This window comes from Scyliorhinus canicula, chromosome 2 (genome assembly GCF_902713615.1).
Source record: "Scyliorhinus canicula chromosome 2, sScyCan1.1, whole genome shotgun sequence".
In the NCBI taxonomy this organism is placed as follows: domain Eukaryota; kingdom Metazoa; phylum Chordata; class Chondrichthyes; order Carcharhiniformes; family Scyliorhinidae; genus Scyliorhinus; species Scyliorhinus canicula.
Window position 1 is genome coordinate 33,601,228 of NC_052147.1, and position 19,251 is coordinate 33,620,478.

Sequence of the window (19,251 nt, forward strand, 5' to 3'; positions counted from 1 at the left end):
TTAGCTATGATTTGCAGAGAGATTAGATAAATTGATGTTTCAGGTGGGAACCATTGATCAGAACAACTCTAGAGAACTGACGGGCAGAAAATAAATTAATTTCTTCAAAAAGGGAGGCAGAACTAATTCAGAGAAATATAGATAAGCTTGTTAACTGATCGGTGTTGGAAAAATACAAGAAGCATTGCTAAAAGACAAAATAGCAAAACACTAAATGACAGAACATAATAAAAGAAATCAGCTTGGAATTCTAAAATGAAGGTTGTGTTTAATTAATACTATTGAATTATTTAAAGATAACAAGAACCACAGACCTGGCCAGTGCGATGGATGGAATAAATATGGGTTTTTAAACACTTTTGTTAAAGTGCGACACAAGTGACTTATGACAAAGTCAGAGCATGTAGAGTGGGGAAGCAGCCTGCAGAACAACCAACAAAACAAAAAACTGAGGACAGGAGATAAAGAATGTTCCTCAATATTGGCAGGATTGGAAAACGGTGTCCTACAGAGATCAGTGTTGGGATCATTACTGTTTACTATTATAGATTAGATTAAATTAATTTTGACTGAGGAACTGGAGACATGGTATCAACATTTTCACATCACAGAATCACAAAATAATACAGCACAGAAGGAGTCTACTTACTCCTTCTTCTTTCCCATAGCCCAATTAATTATTTCCCTTCAAGTGTTTATCTAATTCTCTTCAGAATATTACAGCCTAATCTGCCAGCTCATAACGCTTTGTTATTCAGAATAATGTTTCCTCGTGCCATCTCTAATTATTTTGCGAATCTAGTATCAGATTGGAGGAATAGCTAATAATGTAGAGGCCTGCACCAAAATACAGGCTTGTAAATTGGGTGGGAAAAGTGGCAAATGTAATTCAATACAGTGAAATGCGAGGTAGTTCATTTTGACAGGAGAAATAAGGACGACACTTATTCCTTGGACGATAAGAAACAGATAGAGGGGCAAAACATTTGGGAGCACAGAAACATAAATCACTAAAAATACAATTTGTTACAGCCATAAATAAACACTTTGAGAGGGACAAAATACAAAGACAGTGAAGTCATGCTAACTTTCACATTTAAGTTTAGTTTAACCTAGTTTCTAAGTGCTGTGCACAATTCTAGTCTCCCCATTACAAAAAGAATATTGAAGCACTAGAAAAAGTGCAGAAAACATTTTCAAGGATGGTACCAGAATTGAGAGGTTCCAATTACCAGGAAAGATTAAGCAGGCTGAATTTTTCGCAAACAAAGAGCAGATTTTTCAAATTATGAAAGGGTTTGATAGAGTAGATGTGGCAAAATTACCTCCATTTTTGAATGAGTCCATAACAAGACTACATAAATACAAGACAGCTACTAACATAGCAAATAAATAATTTTAAGAGTTTTTTTAAATATATAGTGCTGAGAATGTAGAACTCAGCCTCATGGAGTGGATAAAGCAGATAGCACTGGGGCAGGCCTGATGCAAATATTTGGGAGAAGGGAATGGAGGAGCATGGAAGCAGGTTGGAAAGAGGTCATTACAAGTGGGAGGAGCCTCATGTAAGTACAAATACTGTAATGAACCAGTTGGGACAAACAGCATGTTTCTGTGCTAGACATTCTTATTATGCAATGCTGCTCATGCAATTATCTCCACAGATGCTAACCAACAGCAGAAATAAAATTCTTACACTTTCAATACTTTCTTGCGAATGTCGACCTCCTTGTCCACCGTAGGATCTTCAAAGAGTTGTACTCTGAAGTTGTTCTTTCGTAGTGCTGTGCCACACTCCTGACAGTTTCCAGATCCTCTTACAAACAGTAGTTCCACACAACTCTCACATCTGTTAAAAAAATTGAATTTACTTTTGTTTCTTTCAAAAAATATATATTTACATACATAGTTCTCAACAGAAAAAGTGAATCATTCCATACAATTTTTCTGACACAATCTACTCTGGTCTTCCAAAACACAGTATTCTTTGCAAGTGTATCATGGTATATCGAAAAGATATTATGGCAATCCCAGTATGAGAATAATGTGGTGTCTTTACATCAAACCAAGGATTAAAATTGTAGTATCCTTAGTATTGTGAAATCTTGTGACAGCCAAACTATTTATGATTCAACATAAATTTTACATAATTTAATATTGTTTATTGAATGCTTTACTGGAGGGGTAGTTTTGCACATGTCTTGTGACACTTTCACCTATACCTCCAAGGGAACAACTTGTCTTAAGTGCTTCAAGCTCAAAGCTGGTCCAGATTTCAATGAAGAATGGTACTTCACCAATTCACATTTAACGAAGTGATAGCACCATCAAGGAACACCGCGCATGAGGATTAGCACAAGTGAAGCTCCCAATATCATTTTTTTAATAGACTGTGTCAAACAAGAAGTTACTAGACAGGTCAATACATTTGAGTGACTCAGTAGCTAAGCAATGCAACATAGATTAAAGATTTGGCAACTCCTCACAGCTTGAAACTGACTTTATGTGACCATCCTCCGGTAATGTACAGGAAAAGACAATTGAGTTCTTGGCCCACCAGGTCATAACTTCAATCCACTTGGGATTTGTCGGCAAGCCACTTGAATGTTTGTAGTCATTATATCATTACTAGCCTGAGCTAGAGCTGATGCATTGTATCGTATATAAACAAGACAATCCGCAGTGGAACTGTAAACAGCTTTTTTGGTTAGACTGGATTACAATGTGATTATCACAAGGTGCAGGGGGGCACTTTCCATCAGAAAATTTTAAAATTTTCTCATTCGTAGTATGTACTATCTTATTCTACCACTGCATTCACTGCATGACAAGGCAGAGTAATTTTCATTCAGCTTTATAGCACTTAAACAGTACACAACTGATTGAAAAATTTAAATTACACATGCTGTTTGAATGTAATCTGTTTTTAGAGGGCTCACCTTTATTGCTTGGCCAACAAATGAAAAATTAAGATGTAATTTTGTCATTGAATTGACACCAAGTCAATCGTACTCTTTGCTTCATGTAACTTAATTAATTTACCATAGTTTAGTGGATTCTTCCAGCAAACATGAATGTGATAAATGCAATAAGTATTATCTAGAAAACCAGTCTGTCCACTATTGAAGCCAATGGTCATAAAGCTGTGTTTATTTTGCAATTCTCTTTAGGAATGAGGCAAGGAACAAGGATTTGTTTTGTGGATTTATACAATTAAAGGATGAACAGATAATTTCACAGAGAATGGCACAATTATAATGGCACATTTAGATTGTACAGTCAGTTTTACAGGACAAAAAGGAAATTACATAAGTAGCTTATGTTAAAATATTTTTTATTCTCCTCCTTTTTCACATTTTCTCCCAAATTTACACCCAACAATAAACAATAATCAGTAACGAATGTAATGTCAATCCCCATATCAATAACAACGATCTCATCCTCCCACCAAACCCCAGACATTAGCCCGCATGTTAACATAAACAAATGACAAAATGAATCAGGAATCACCCATAGTCACTACTAACACATACAGTCTCTCTTCCCCCAGCCCCCCCCCCCCACTAATGTTCGATGTGATCCAATTCTCGAAAGTGCATAATGAATAACGCCCATGAATTGTAGCCCCCCTCCATCCTTACCCTCAGTTCAAATTTGACCTTTTCAAGTGTCAAGAATTCCAGCAGGTCCCTGCCAAGCTAGGGCACAGGGTGGAGGTCCAACCTCCACCCTAACAGGATCCGCCTTTGGCCGATCAACGAGGCGAAGGCTGTTTCCAACCCCGGCTGGTCCGACACCCCGAATATGGCCTCCCGAGTGCCCGCGTCCAGTTTCACGTGCACCACTTTAAAGATTACCCTAAAAACCTCCTTCCAGTAATCCTCCAGCTTTAGACCCCCTCATTAAAATCAATGGTGATTTCAAAGTTCCTTAATCAATAGTTTTCACATTGCTGGAACTCAAAACTCAAAAATGGCACCAATGGGTTGGCATCTTTTCAACAACAGTGTTGTCTGCATAACCTGTCTAAATATCACAAAATTGCAGCAGGTGATGTGCAGGTTAGGTGGATTGACCATGCTAAATTACCCCTTTGTGTCCAAAGATGGCAGGTTAGGTGGGGTTACGGAGATAGGGCGGGAGAGTGAGTCTAGGTAGGATGTTCATTCAGAGGGTCAGTGCAGAGTCAATGAGCCAATCTGCACTGTAGGAATTCTATGATTAATTCTATGGTATTGTGTGTCTGTTTTCTAAAGTAGTGCTCTGCTTCACTTTGCGAAACTGATCATTCAACACAAAAATGGATCTCTTCCAAAAAGTATTTAATGGGGGTACAAGCTCTTCTGAATAAGTTATTTAAATTGAGGTCCACCGTGATGCACAATAAATACTTGTGTAATTTATAGAAACATTAGAGGATCATAGATCCCAACAAAATATTATCAGCATAAGAGACCCACAGAAAATGAAAATGAAATGAAAATCGCTTATTGTCACGAGTAGGCTTCAATGAAGTTACTGTGAAAAGCCCCTAGTCGCCACATTCCGGCGCCTGTCCGGGGAGGCTGGTACGGGGAGGCTAGTACAGAAAGCAGTACTTTAAAAGTTTTTCAACTTTCCGATATAAATATTGCATTTTGAAACTTTATTGATTGGAAGGAAGGAATAATCGGTGCTTCTCAGACATTTCAGTTATCTACTAATAAACATAATCAATTTATTCAAAGAACAAAGGATACTGCTGATACCAAGGTTTCCAAATTATATGTATGCCAGAACAGAGTCTCAAACAAACTTCAACTTGGGAACAAATTGTTATTTGATAGCATGCTGGTGTTATGTCCATGCTCTGGATATGGCACTATGCCATAATGCTAGTTTGGAGAGCATGTGCAGATACGATGGGCCAAATGGCCTCCTTCTGCGCAGTAACAATTCTGTGATTCTTTATTTTTCAGCTTCACTGAAAATAGCATTATCTAATTAGGGCAGCACGGTAGCATTGTGGATAGCACAATTGCTTCACAGCTCCAGGGTCCCAGGTTCGATTCCGGCTTGGGTCACTGTCTGTGCGGAGTCTGCACATCCTCCCCGTGTGTGCGTGGGTTTCCTCCGGGTGCTCCGGTTTCCTCCCACAGTCCAAAGATGTGCAGGTTAGGTGGATTGGCCGAGATAAATTGCCCTTAGTGTCCCAAATTGCCCTTAGTGTTGGGTGGGGTTACTGGGTTATGGGGAAAGGGTGGAGGTGTTAACCTTGGGTACGGTGCTCTTTCCAGGAGCCGGTGCAGATTCGATGGGCCAAATGGCCTCCTTCTGCACTGTAAATTCTATGTAATCAATCAATTTAATGATATCCAGAATGTTTGTGCAATCTTTAGTGGATCAGAATATTCACCAAAAAGAGAACTTAAATAATAAAGTTGTTGCCTCAGTTACTGCAGGTCTAGCTTCTCAGTGTTTAGAGTTTCTCTTTAATTTTTTTTGGACTCATACAGGAAGTCTTTCCAAATTCCAATATCTTTAACTGCATATTTTAATAATTAGGAAATTGTCAATGGCGTTGAATATCCTCAAGTATATTGTTGGTATTAATTCTACCTCATTCTTGCACATCCTCTGAATTAATCTCATGTGTGCAATGCCAAGAATTATATTTCCAATGGCCTGCTGAACAATCGATGCACTGAAGGCCTGAGACTTTATTTTGACGGTGACCTGGTAAAAGAACAAAACCCACAAACATCCAAGTTTGCAAGCAGATATATAGCAAACATTGGTCGCTGGCTGTGCCTCTTCTCATTTACCGCTATGCCTACTGCAGCCAAATTATCCAGAATATTTTGGAATAACGTTCTACCATGAAGATTAATGTGCCAAACAACAGAGTTCACAGTAAATGTCACTAATTTCATCACTGCAGGAACTTCTGCACCAATATCTCCAAACAATTAACCACAGTCACAAAACGTTGCCAATTAACTAAAGATATATTGCAATGTCATCATTCAGTCCATGAACAAGTAAATCATAATATTTTGGGGGACAGGGGCTAGAGAGAGGGAAGCAAAAAGGGAGTCAGAATCTTTTTACATACATTGGGGAGAGAGCCATTGACAGAACTTGGAATGTTTCGCCTGTTGTTGACAATAGTTGCCTGAAGTTACTGGTTTGTGATAATTTGGTTTACTTTTCTTGATTCTGACTAATATTCACAGCAAATAAACATAACAGCAAGTTTAAATGCCTAACAAATAATTTCATTGCTTTATGAACCAGAAACTGAACTTAAATAATTCATCGACTTTGTTTCCAATTTCCAACCTTTCCTCACTTTCACCAGGTCTATCTCAGACTCATCCCTTCCCTTCTTTATCTTCTCTGACATCATTTCCAGAGATAGTCTATCAACTAATATTCATGACAAACCCCCAGATTTCTACAGCTACCTCAACTACATTTCCTCATATCCTGCTGCTTGTAGGAACTCCATTCCATACTCCCATTTTCTCAGTCTCCATCATACCTGTTCTGATGATGCAACCTTCCACATCAGCTCTTCTGATGCGCCTTTTTTCCCCCCGCTCAACTGAGGATTCCAACCCAGTTTTGTTGACAGGGCCTTCCAATGTGTCTGATCTATTTCACACATTCTGCCCTCCCTCCTACAGCCATGATTGGGTTTCTCTTGTCTTCACCTTCCACCCTGCCAGCCTCCATATTCAACGGATCACAGAATCATAGAATTCCTACAGTTCCCAAGGAGGCCATTCAACACAGAGTCAGCACCGATCCGCCCACCAAACCCCGCCTCTTCCCCCCCCCCCCCCCCCCCCCCCCACCCCACATAACCCCATCTAACCTGCACATCCTTAGACACAAAGGGGCTATTTAGCACACCAATCCATCTAACCTGCGCATCTTTGAACTATTGGAAGATACCAGAGCACTCGGAGGAAAACCACACAGACACAGGGAGAAAGTGCAAATTCCACATTCCACAGTCACCAAGGCTGGAATTGAACCCTGGTCCCTCGTGCTGTGAGGCAGCAGTGCTAACCCCTTAGTCATTTCTTCCAGCGCCAGCATGATGCCACCACCAAACACATCTTCGCCTTCTCTCGCCTTTCAGCATTTCCTCCACAAGACCCTGGCCCACTCCCAAGTTACTCCTAATTTGGTTGACTCTTAACTGCCCTTCAAGGGCAACTAAGGATGGGCAATAAATGCTGGCCCAGCGGAAAACTTCCATTCAGTCCACAATCATGATCCCAGTTTCTGGTTGCTTGTCATTTCAATTTTGTACCGTACTTCCATGCTGACCTTTCTGGCCTTGGCCTGCTAGTGTTCCAGTGAAACTCAAACTTGAGAAACAGCATATAATTCTTCAACTCAGCACTTATCCTTCTGGATTCAACATCGGGTTCAACAACTTTAGGTCATAACCTCCAACTCCATCTTGTCCTTTGTTTTTTTCCTTTTTCAGTTTTGCTGAGCAGGTCTTGTCTTGTTTCTTTCTTTCCCTTCATGTTACATTCAGATGGTTACCATCTAGCCATTCACAACTTATTTGATCACAACTTTTATTTCTGCACTATACCCATTACCTTGTGGGTCGGTTAGCTCAGTTGGCTGGATGGCTGGTTCTTGACCCGGAGTGATGCCAATGGCGTGGGTTCCATTCCCATGGTTATCCATGAAAGCCCCGTCTTCTCAGCCTTGCCCCTTGCCTGAGGTATGGTGACCCTCAGGTTAAATCACCAGCAGTCAAGGGGGAGAGCAGCCTATGGTCCTTAGAAACTAAGGACTTTCACATACCATTCTCTGGCTGTTGCAAATGTCCACACACACAGCCCCCCCCCCCCCCCCCCCCCCCAAACACACACACACACACATCAAGAAAAAAAAACATTTAAATGACATTTCTGGAGGCTACAGGGAAAATAGGTTCAAAAATAACATTAATCTCCAAGGTATTTCAATATATCTAATAGATATCTACAAAGCTGTAATTCAATCAAAAAGTGAATGTCATCATATCCAAAAATACAATGTTCAATTTATGTTTCATTGAATTGCTGCTTTGTAATTCACTTACAGGTGAGCTACTTATTACAGGGTCAAACATACCAATTAACTATTAGTTTCTGAAAAAGTATATTACATTGTGTGACGGGGTTAAAATTACCATCCTTGTCCAACAATAGATTACAGACGAAGAATTGAATGACCAGTACTCTGTTACATGAAATTTATGGGATAAAGCAATAAATTAAATAAGGATAGTAACTCTAAAGAATTCTTTAAGTTCAATTTTCTAAATTCCTTGGATTTTAAGTTTTAACAAAGCCTTTCAGATAGCCTCCCTATAAATGAAGTGTCAGCTCCATAGAAGCAGTTGATTAGTGAGAAGCTGGTATTTATTTAAGTCATGAGTTTAATCACCTAATAAATAGCAGCAAGGCAGGGCAGTTCAAACCTGTAGAATATATGTCCTGTTGCATGTGGAAACTTCAGGACCCTTCTCATGTCCTGGACTATCACATGTTCCAATTATTAGGCCTATAGGATTATTATGCTTTGGGACTGTGACTTAAATTTAAGGTAAAAATGAAGGAGGGTCATATGACCTGTTCTGAAGTCTGGCTGGCAGCAAGAATGGGTGGTCTGATTGTTAGAGATTAAAGAGGAACCTAGATTGTTTTACTGGGAAGAAGGTGTATGGTGCTCACACTTGGAGATAATGGCAGCAGCCTGTGCGTTAACGGTGATAGGTTGGAGTCTCCAAAGTGCTGGAAAAGTGTTGAAAATGCCAAATTGTAAACGGTTGCACTTTAAAATCTCTATTCACATCCAAAATAAAAGAAAGAGTTGGGGTCTCAAGGATAACTAGTATTTCTACCTGGATATAAGATACAATGGATTATCATGGAGACAGGCTTTGAGGGAAGGGGAGGATCTCATATCTATGAAAAGGTTAGTCTGTAAAGTTCCAAGTGAGGGAGAGCAGTTATGATCAGGTTACAGAGCTGGTTTAGCTCAGTGGGCGAGACAGCTGGTTTGTGATGGCGAGCAAGGCCAGCAGTTCGGGTTCAACTCCCGTATCAGCTGAGAATTCTGAATTCTCCCTCAGTGTACCCGAACAGGTGCCGAAATATGGTGATGAGGGGCTTTTCACAGTAACATCATTGCAGTGTTAATTAAGCCTACTTGTGACAATAAAGATTATTTATTTATCTGGAAAACATTGTGGTTCACTGTGCAGGAATGTGGGTGTGAGGTTGCACTCAGGTTATAAATTGATGAGGAATTAAAATGAGGCGGGAAAATCTGCCTAGCTTGCGCTAAAGGAAGAAGCTCCAGGGGGGAAAAACTCACTCTAAAAGTTTAGTTCCGAGATTGAAGGTTCCCAGGTTGAGAAAGGAAAAGATCAGAAGTAAATTTTGGGGAGCTAAGAATCACCTTGGACTGGTTCCGGAGAATTCATAGTATATCCCGCGAAGTGTGTTTTTGATTGTGTTAAAAGGAAAAAGGGATGGTTGCTTTGTGGTTTAAAATGTTGGTTGCCGATAAAGATGGTGTTTAGTCATAGTGTTTTTAATTTTTTTTGATACTGTCAAAGTCTTGCTGTGTCAACTGATCAGCTATTAAGGAAAAGGTAGAATTTATTTTTTAAAGTCATCAGTCTCTACAGAGTTCATAACAATGTTCAGGAAGCTGAAGCAGCTTGACCTCTGGGCTTTTGAGCTTAAACAGCTGTTGGCAACGCTGTGGTGCATCATGAGAATGAGTTTCATGGATAGCCTATTTATTGACGTTGTCAGCCTGCAGCTTAAGGGTATGTCGAGAGAGGGGTTGAATGATCACCAGACAGTCAAGAAAGACCATTACAGGAGGACCCTGAATGCATCGCACGTCACACTCCCCAAGTCCAACAGTATTCCATTTTCAATGCTGGAATATGACAGTTCCTCTGGAAAGTGCAGCCAGAATTTAGTCAAGATGCCTGCTGTAGGTCACAGAATCACAGAATTTGTACAGTGCAGAAGGAGGCCATTCAGCCCATCAAGTCTGCACCGACCCTCAAAGTAAATTCCACCCAGGCCAACTCCCACGCCCACTTCACCCAATCCCAATAACCTAACCTGGACATCCCTGGACAGTAAGGGGAAATTTAGTATGGCCAATCCACCTAACCTACACATCTTTGGACTGTCCAAGGTCGTTCAAGTTCCAAAACAATTAGGGGTGTGGGAATCACTGCTGCCTTAGTCTTAGGTTTGAGATCCTGGTCCTCAAAAACTCTCTTCCTCAACACTGCTGAACTGGTACATTGGAGGTGATGATGTATTTCATGCTAGAATGCAAAGTCTCAAACTGAAATATGTACATGGAAATGCACATTTGTGTCTTTAAATTCACCAACACCAAGTTCAGTACCACTTGAATCTACTTTGAACCAAATGTGCTGCCTGAGATTCAAGTTTGTAGCAAACTGAAAATTACAGAATGCTGACCTTGCACAGCCTTTAGGTCTAGTCCTGATGACATCTGCATCTGCTCCATTGAACAAATCACAATAACCCCCATCGTGACACATAGCTGATTACCTACCAACTCTTCTTTTTGGCATAATTTCAAAAAGAAAGTTAAACACATCTGCATTGCATTCCACAACTTACATGAATCATGCGATGCCAGCGTGGAGGTCCTTAGCTTGTTAGAGCTAGTTACTAAAAACAATCGAATTACTGATCCAAAAGTGACTTGAACCCTTTCACAATGCAGCATTTAATCCCATATTTTCATGCAAAGTAATCCTGGCACATTAATTTGTTAAATGAAATTAACTCTACTTCTTGGAAAGTAGTGAATCCACAGACTACCTGTCCTGATTGGGCTCAAACTCTGTAAGAGTTGCGAAAATAAAACTTGGATCATCTTCAAACAAATGAACCTCTCTCATTAGGTACCCAACGCTACTGTTTAAATTAAACTATTTATTATTTGAGTTTCAGCAAAGCAGTTTTCTTTATTTTTTAAAATAAGATTTAGCCTCAAAACAAGAGTGAATACATATATTGGGGACTGTGCAGATATAAACAGATTACAATTCATTCAAAATAGCAATTCTTTATTTTTTAACTGAATCAGAATGGATACTGTGCAGAGTTAAGTCTTTGTTCTGAAGATCAATCATATGTTCCATATTTTGTTATAATTTGTATTTCTGCAATATCCTCTCAGAGCAATTAACAAGGTAAAATAAGATCGACACCCAACAGGAAAGGATAAAAACTGAACAAGGAGCAGGTGAGGTGATCGGACAATCAATTGTGGAACAGAATGTCAGAGTTGGGTACAAAATCTTTGTCTGTAGTGATATGTAAAAAGTTGGCAGGCAACAGTAATCCCATGCAAATAACATTACAGAAACAAGCTACTTGACCTGAATGGTCTGTATTGCATTACCCTCCGCACAAGCAGTAGTCCTACTCTTAAATATCCCCTTTCCTTCAGCCACCTAACTAACTTATTCTACCTTGATGTTGGCGTGGTTTCTGTGTGATCAACCAAAGCCTCACAACCTAAAATTGTTTCTTCCGTTTTCCATCCTAAATCTCTAATACTTAATTTTATCTCCAAGTCCACTGTTTCTAGACCCTTCAATGACTGAAAAGAATGATTCCATTTACTGTGTCCCACCTTTTTGTAAGTATAAACACCTCTGTTAAATCGACCTTTAATCTCTTTGGTTCCCAAACTGTTTCCAAGTTTTTCTTATTATTTGCATTTCCCCATACCAGGCAGTATTTTCGTAAATCTAAGCTGTGCCTTCTCTTTTATCTCAACACTTTTCCTACGTATGGAGCCTAAAACTGCACACATTATTCCAAATGTGTTTTTTTTAATTATAGATTCATCATTGCACCTTGATTTTTATATGCTACACTTCTTACCATTAAAAGCGTATTCCATCAACATTTTTTCTCATGGCTTCATACACTAGAAATACTGCTTTTGATGCCTCCTAAACTCCCAGATCCTTCGGCTTTTCCACATCATCCAACTTATATCATTCAAGTTAGTTACTTTAATTTTCTACATTGCACAACCAATCATATAAAATTATATCTTGTTACTGCAAATAAAGTAAATGCAATGGCTGTGCTTAATTCAAATGTTTTTAAATAGCTATATAAAGTGCCCAGTTTTGGGGACTCTACATCAGGAAAGGGGCCATGGACATGATGCACAGTACATTCACGGAGGCAATACCAAGGATATGAAACTATTCATGAGGAGACAGTGACAAAACTCTGAATTAAAGCAGAGGCAATTAAGAGATCGGTAGGTATTCGAATTATTAAAGTTTGTTGAAAAAAGGTAAACAGGGAAATATTATTTTCACCGGTTGGTAAGTATTCCTCACTAACTTAAAATTAAAAGAGCAAAGCGAGAGGCAAGAGAACTTTTATCCGGGGTTCTTTGATCAAGGAATCTCCGAAGAGAGCAAGCAAGAAAGTCAAAATCAATAGTTACAAGGGAAATGAATAGCTATTTGAAAAAGAAACATTTTTTGTGGCATGAGAAAAGAAAAAGGGAATGAAACGAAACAGATCACTGAAAGCCAGGACAGTGACAATGATCCAAATGGCTTCTTTGTATTGTAAAATTCTAGGTACCACAGAAGAAACTTCTCACCAACATAAATGGTACGTTGAATTAAGGGAAACTCGATCACATGGAAAGAGATGGTTAGCAGAAAGCAAAAGATCAGATATAGGGAGGTTTCTCAGGCGAGCAAAATGTGGTGAGCAATGTTTTGTTTTGTGGTCGCTGCTATCTAGGGTATCCCTCAATAATCTGGATTTAGAAATTAGGGAAGCAGTACTGAACTTGACTGATAACAGCTGAAATGGCAAATTATGATGAGGATTATAAAAGACTGCAGGTAGACACAGTTGGGCTATGATAAGGTAGTGAGAATCATTAATTTCCGAGCTAATTTAATTTTGAATACAAAATAAAACAAAGGTAAAACACTGAAACATGCCATTCTGCCCGATCAGTCTGCGTTGGCATTTATCCTTCACACAAGCTCAAAATTCACACACCTTGTTCCCATATCCTTTCATCCCTTTTGACATCATTCTCTTATTCAAACTAAGTGTGAATGCTGCCAGCTTTTGCTTCAACCTCTAATCCTGGAAGTGTATTCCTCAGTCTCACAACACTCCCAATTATTAGGTCGAGTTTTGTACAGCCCTTTATTGGAAGGATATAAAAACAATGGGAAAAGTACAGAATAGGTTGACAAGGATATTACCTGAAAGTAGGGGTTGCCGTTATGATAAGCGATTAGATAAATTGACTCGAGTCGAGAAGATGGAGTTGTCACCTAACAAAGAAATGTTATGATCCTGTGTAACCTAAGAAATGGGAGGAGTAGATCATTCAGCCCCATGAACCTGCACTTGGCTGATCTTCTACCCTCAACTCCAGTTTTCTGCCTTTCTGTCCAAATCCGTTGATTCCCCAAAAAACTATCAAACTCAATCCTGAATATACTCAAGAATGGAGCAATCCTCAATCCCAGGGATTCACAACGTTTTGAGTGACAAAGTATCTCCTTATCTCACACCTAAATAGTCAACTTGTTATTCTGAGTCTGTGCTCCCATCTTACAATAGAGTAAATAGTGATAAGCCCCTCTCATTGGAGATTGCAATGAGAGAACAGAAATTTAAGACAAGCACACACATAGATTAAAGGGAGATAGAAAAAAAATGTTTTCCGGTGCTTATTATGTGGAATATCCTGCCACAAATCCCCCATAAGTACTTTTGGTAAGAAATTAATTAGCTGCTTAGAATAAAGGGAATATTACACTGGACAACAAACTGGAAAGCAGATTAGATTGGAAGGCCCATGTTAATAAAATATCACTGTTACAAACATGACACGCCAAATGGCCCATTTCAATGCTGTAACATTCTATCATTACGATCAGTCTATTGGACCTGCCTCCTCAAGTCTATTTACCCACTGTATACAAAGGTTCCTAAACAGTGAGCATGGACAGGATGTAGGCAAATACATCACATGATGCTGGGCCACTCGGAATGGGAAAAACACTGTTTTGATTACTGAACCATGTTCCATGTGCTAATCTCAGCAGAGGCAACAATTACCCCAACATAAGGGGCTGAAGAAAGAAAATCAATACATCAGTCAGTATCCCTAATTCAGGACTAGCCATTAATGCTGGAATCTCAGAGAAAGGAAGGGAGCCAGGATTGGATTAAGTAAGTCTGGCGATTGCAATGACCAAAACGTACACCAACATTCACTGTTCAAGTTCAAATATGGAGAATATTTATACAGGCAAGGCAGCAAAGGGTTATCACCCATAAAATTGTACATCACCATGAATTACAGTCCACTCGATCATTTGAAAATGCTTCTGCTCTTAAAAAACTAAATCATCTAACCACCTGAAATACGCAATGTAATTGTTTTTCAAAACCTGAATGTGGGTGACACCACCAAGGTTAGTGCCCATCCCAAGTTATCTTGAGAAAGTGGGAACACTAAATCCTCCTGTGGAACCACTGCGGCCCTTGAAGATGTTGGTGTCTGACTGAGTTATCAAGTGGAAAATACCATCACTCTGACCCAGTGACCATGGAGGAAGCAATAAAGACAGGATAGCAGGTGATTTGGAAGTGATGGTATTTTAATAACATTTCTAATCTCACTTTTCTTGCTGGTAGAGGTTGCAGAGGAAGGAAGTGTTGTCGAAATTACATTGATAGTTTCTGCTGTATGCGCTGTACTGAACATCAAACATACTGCAACCATGGTGCAATAGTGATGGAGGGTGGATATTGAATCCAATGACACTAGTACCAATCAAGCAAATCATTCTTATCCTAAATAGTATTGAAATACTGGAGCACTGTTGCAGCTGTATTCACAAGTGAGAGGTGAACATTGTTATGGGCCAGGGTTTAGAGAACCCCAAAGTGTATCATGGAGTTCATCTGACCCACAACTTTTAATAGATTGTGGTTATGGGGAACACACGGGCTTATTCTGCAGGTGTGATGCAATAGAAATCTACAGTACTTTTAAATTAAAACAATGTTTATTTATGAAACTTTATAAACCCAGTCAACATCTTAACAACTATCAACACCAATAAATCCCCAAAGAATACAGTACGCTATAAGTAACTCTTAAACTTTCCTTGCAACATCCATAAGACACAAAAACAGAAATACATCAAGTTTAACGTTTTTATTGAGAACAGTTACCACTTTGAAATCACCAAATGAACATTTTTCAGCTTGTAGAGATTCATACACATCTTGCTGTGATTGCAGCTTTTCCAAATCTAAAACAAAACTAAACGCACCCTGTAGCTGCAAGCCCAAAGCAAAAGTAAAAGCAGACAAATAGCCCAGCTCCACCCACACTCTGACATCACTGATAAACACCCATTTCTTAAAGGTACATCCACTACAGATATTTTTCTAAACATTCATTTCGTAAAGGTACTCTTACATGACACCTCCCCCCAAGAAAAGAAAATAAACCATCAACTTCAAGATGGTTTCATTTTTGACATTTTCACTTTTCTTTAAGAAATAAGGACAATGTATGTACATTTCTTTTTTAACAAAACAAAGCATGCAAACATTTAATAATAACAAAGTCCATTTTTGTTCTTCTTGCTCCAATTGTAATCCTTCTCAATTGATAGTCTCTTTGGACAAGAAGGTCTCTGCACGATCCATCCATTTCTCTACGCCTCGGCATTTCTCTTTAAAGTCAGATACTTTAGTTCAATCTGATCACAGAGTCCCTTGTAATTCTCCAACACAGGAGCATTGGTTATCACAGCTTTCAGGCAGTCAAATGCCTGTTGAAACTCCGTTGTCCACTTAAATTTTCAACATTTCTTCAGCAAGTCCATCAGTGGAGCAACCACGTTCCAAACATTTGCCACATATGTTCAATCAAATCCACTGATGCTAAGAAATTGCATTATTTCCCTTCGTGGCGAGGATATTGGAAACTCCCCAATAATTGTTGTTTCCACATCCCATGTGACCATTCGACCCTGTCTGATTGTATGGCCAAGGAAAGTGACTTGGGCTTTTCCAAATTCACTTTTGGCTAGGTTTACCACCAAACCGCCTCCTGAAGTCGATCGAATAACTCCATCAGATGTTTTAAATGTTCTTTCCATGTCTGGCTGAAAATTACCAGATCATCGATGTATACCACATAATTGGGTAATCCTGAAACAACTTTGTTAGTTAACCGTTGAAATGTGGCTGCGGCGTTTTTCGTGCCAAATGGCATAACTTTGAATTAGTATGTACCATCTAGAGTCACAAAAGCTGAGATCGCCTTCACCCTTTCGGATAAAGGTACCTGCCAGTAACCTTTAAGTAAATCCAGTTTGGAAATAAAAGGTGATTGTCCCACTTTCACAATGCAATCCTCCAAACGTGGGATAGGATAAGAGTCCGTTCTTGTAACTGCATTAACCTTTCTATTGTCCACACACAACCATTGGGTACCATCTGGTTCAGGTACCATCACTATGGGTGAGCTCCATTGGCTGCAACCCACTTCAATTCTGCCATTTTTAAACATACTCTCAATTTATTTGTTAACCTGTGCCAATTTTAAAGGGTTAAGTCTCTCTGGATGTTGTTTGATTGGAACAGCATTTCCCAAATCTAAACATGTATAGCCATTTTAGTACTTCCCAATTTATCTCCACAAACTTGCCCATGTTATATCAATAATTCTTTAAGGTCAGTCCGTTTATCCTCTGGATAATCTTGACAATAAGCCCTCAACATTATCTTTAATGTCTGATGCCACCTTTCTAAAACTCCCTGCGATTCTGGACGCTACGCAGTTGATTTAAATTGTTTTATTCCTAAGCTATCCATAACGTCTTTGAATAACCTTGAGGTAAAATTTGATCCTTGATCCGATTGTATTTCTGTGGGTAGTCCATATCTAGTAAAGAATTTAAGTAACTCCTCCACAATCTTTTTAGTTGTAATATTCCATACTGGAATGGCCTCTGGAAACCTGGTGGACACATCCATTACAGTCAAAAGATATTGATTCCCACTTTTCGTTTTAGGAAGCGGTCCTAAGCAATCAATTCAGACCCTTGTAAAAGGTTCCTCAGATGCCGGTTTATCACTGCTTGAGGTTTCCCTATCACTTGACATGTGTGACATGATCGACAAAATTTAACTACATCTTTATGTAGTCCAGGCCAATAAAAATGTTTTTGTATTTTACCTCGAGTTTTCCTTACTCTCAAATTACCTCCCATTGGCACCTCATGTGCTACTCGCAACACCTCCTTTCTATACCCTACCGGCAATACTACTTGATGAACTTCTGCCCACTTTTCATCTGCCTGCATATGTAACAGTCTCCATTTTCTCATCAAGCCATCATTTTTACGGTAATAACACTCTGGTATACACTCAGATTCCTCTTCTGTGTATGCTTTCTGATACATCCGTTTTATTTCTATATCTTTCTGTTGTATCTCCGTCAATTTTCCTGAACTAAAAATATCCGTCTCATCCTCCACCTGTTCTTGTTCTTTTTCAACCATCTGATCAAAAATCGTTTCTGATAATTGCACTTCAACTTCACTCTTTGATTTCTCCTCTTGTCTGAACCTGTGACTTTGCGACCTTGTTACAACACAATCCGGAAAAATCCCAGGATATTCATTCTTCAACACTTCAGTTGTCTGATTTTCCACTGGCTTATCAACCACAGTCGGCATCACTCCCACCTGCGATCCAGCTATATCATTACCCAAGATAAACTGTATTCCTGGACAAGATAGTTTCTCTATTACTCCTACTACCACTTCACCACTCTTCACTGAACTTTCCAACCTTACCTTATATAATTGAACACTACTCTCACCCTGAATTCCACTTATTACCACCTTTTCTGGCAACATTCTTCCCAAACTACATAACTCCTCATCTCTTACCATTAAAGATTGACTAGCTCCCAGATCTCTTAAAATTGTGACTTCTTTACCTGCTCCTTCTGGTACACATGAGTAAACTTTAGCCACACAAGTAAATTCTTTAAAGAGATCTGGCACCTTCTTATCAATCACCTCTTGATCAGGCTGTACAAACTTTTGCACCTCCTTCGCTTCACTTGGGCTTTCCTTTACCACTTTAACAAACCCCACTGTCTTATCCCGTTTTACCACATTAGCCTCCCCAGTGCTTTTCCACCAACACTGACTTTACATGGCCTAGTTTATTACAGTGAAAACATTTGAAACTTTTCATGTCTCTTCCACCCTCCTGGATTTCCTTTTTAGTCTGAGGTACACTCTCCTTATTATCTCCCATCAGATCTCCTTTAACTTTACCACTTGAGTATTTCTCATGTCCCCAGTTTCTATCCATCAGAGGCTGAAACTGATGTCGGAAACCAAAATTTGATTTATGACAAATTCATAATCATCTGCCTTTCTGCTACTAATCTCGCAGTTTTAACCCTCTGCTCTTCCACATGAGTTCTCACCACATCAGGAATTGAAGTTTTAAATTCCTCCAGAAGTATAATTTCTCCGAGAGCTTCATGCGTTTAGTCTATTTTCAAAGCCCTTATCCACCTATCAAAATTCCTCTGTTCGATCCTTTCAAATTCCATGTATGTTTGAGCAGGTTCTTTCCTTAAATTTCTAAACCTTTAAACCTCGGTAGGCTTCAGGCACTAGTTCATATGCACCCAAAATGGACTTTTTCACCTCCTCATACGTCCCAGATACCTCCTCTGACAGTGATGCAAACATTTCACTAGCCCTACCTACTTTGTTTGAATCAGTAATACCCACATGTCTGGTGGCCATTTCATTTGTTTAGCCACTTTCTGAAATGAAATGAAAAAGGCTTCTGCCTGTTGCTCGTTCTGGGTGAGTGTGCTTAACACTCAATTTGGCTCTGTTTCGTTACTTAGCTTTGGAGTCGTCAGGTATCGTTAAGATACCGCCACAAGTTTCAAGATCAAGTTCAAAGCAATAAATCCATACACCAATTAGTAAGTTCAAACAAGACACGTTTATTATATTACAGTAATCTACTAATCATGCATATAAAACTATAAGACTAGGCTAATCCTACCACTAATAGGCCAAATACTTATATGGATAAGGGGACTGCCGGATCA

At 39.3% G+C, this 19,251-nt stretch overlaps 1 protein-coding gene across 2 annotated transcripts in view; it reads right to left on the minus strand.

Annotated features, from left to right (window-relative positions):
- Nucleotides 1-19,251, minus strand: part of mnat1 (MNAT1 component of CDK activating kinase) — a 187,763-nt gene that overhangs the window by 150,149 nt on the left and 18,363 nt on the right. For both annotated transcript variants that reach the window (XM_038775612.1, XM_038775621.1), the window contains exon 2: nucleotides 1,697-1,849. In XM_038775612.1, coding sequence (XP_038631540.1) covers nucleotides 1,697-1,849 — 153 coding nt within the window. The remainder of the gene's footprint in view (nucleotides 1-1,696; nucleotides 1,850-19,251) is intronic.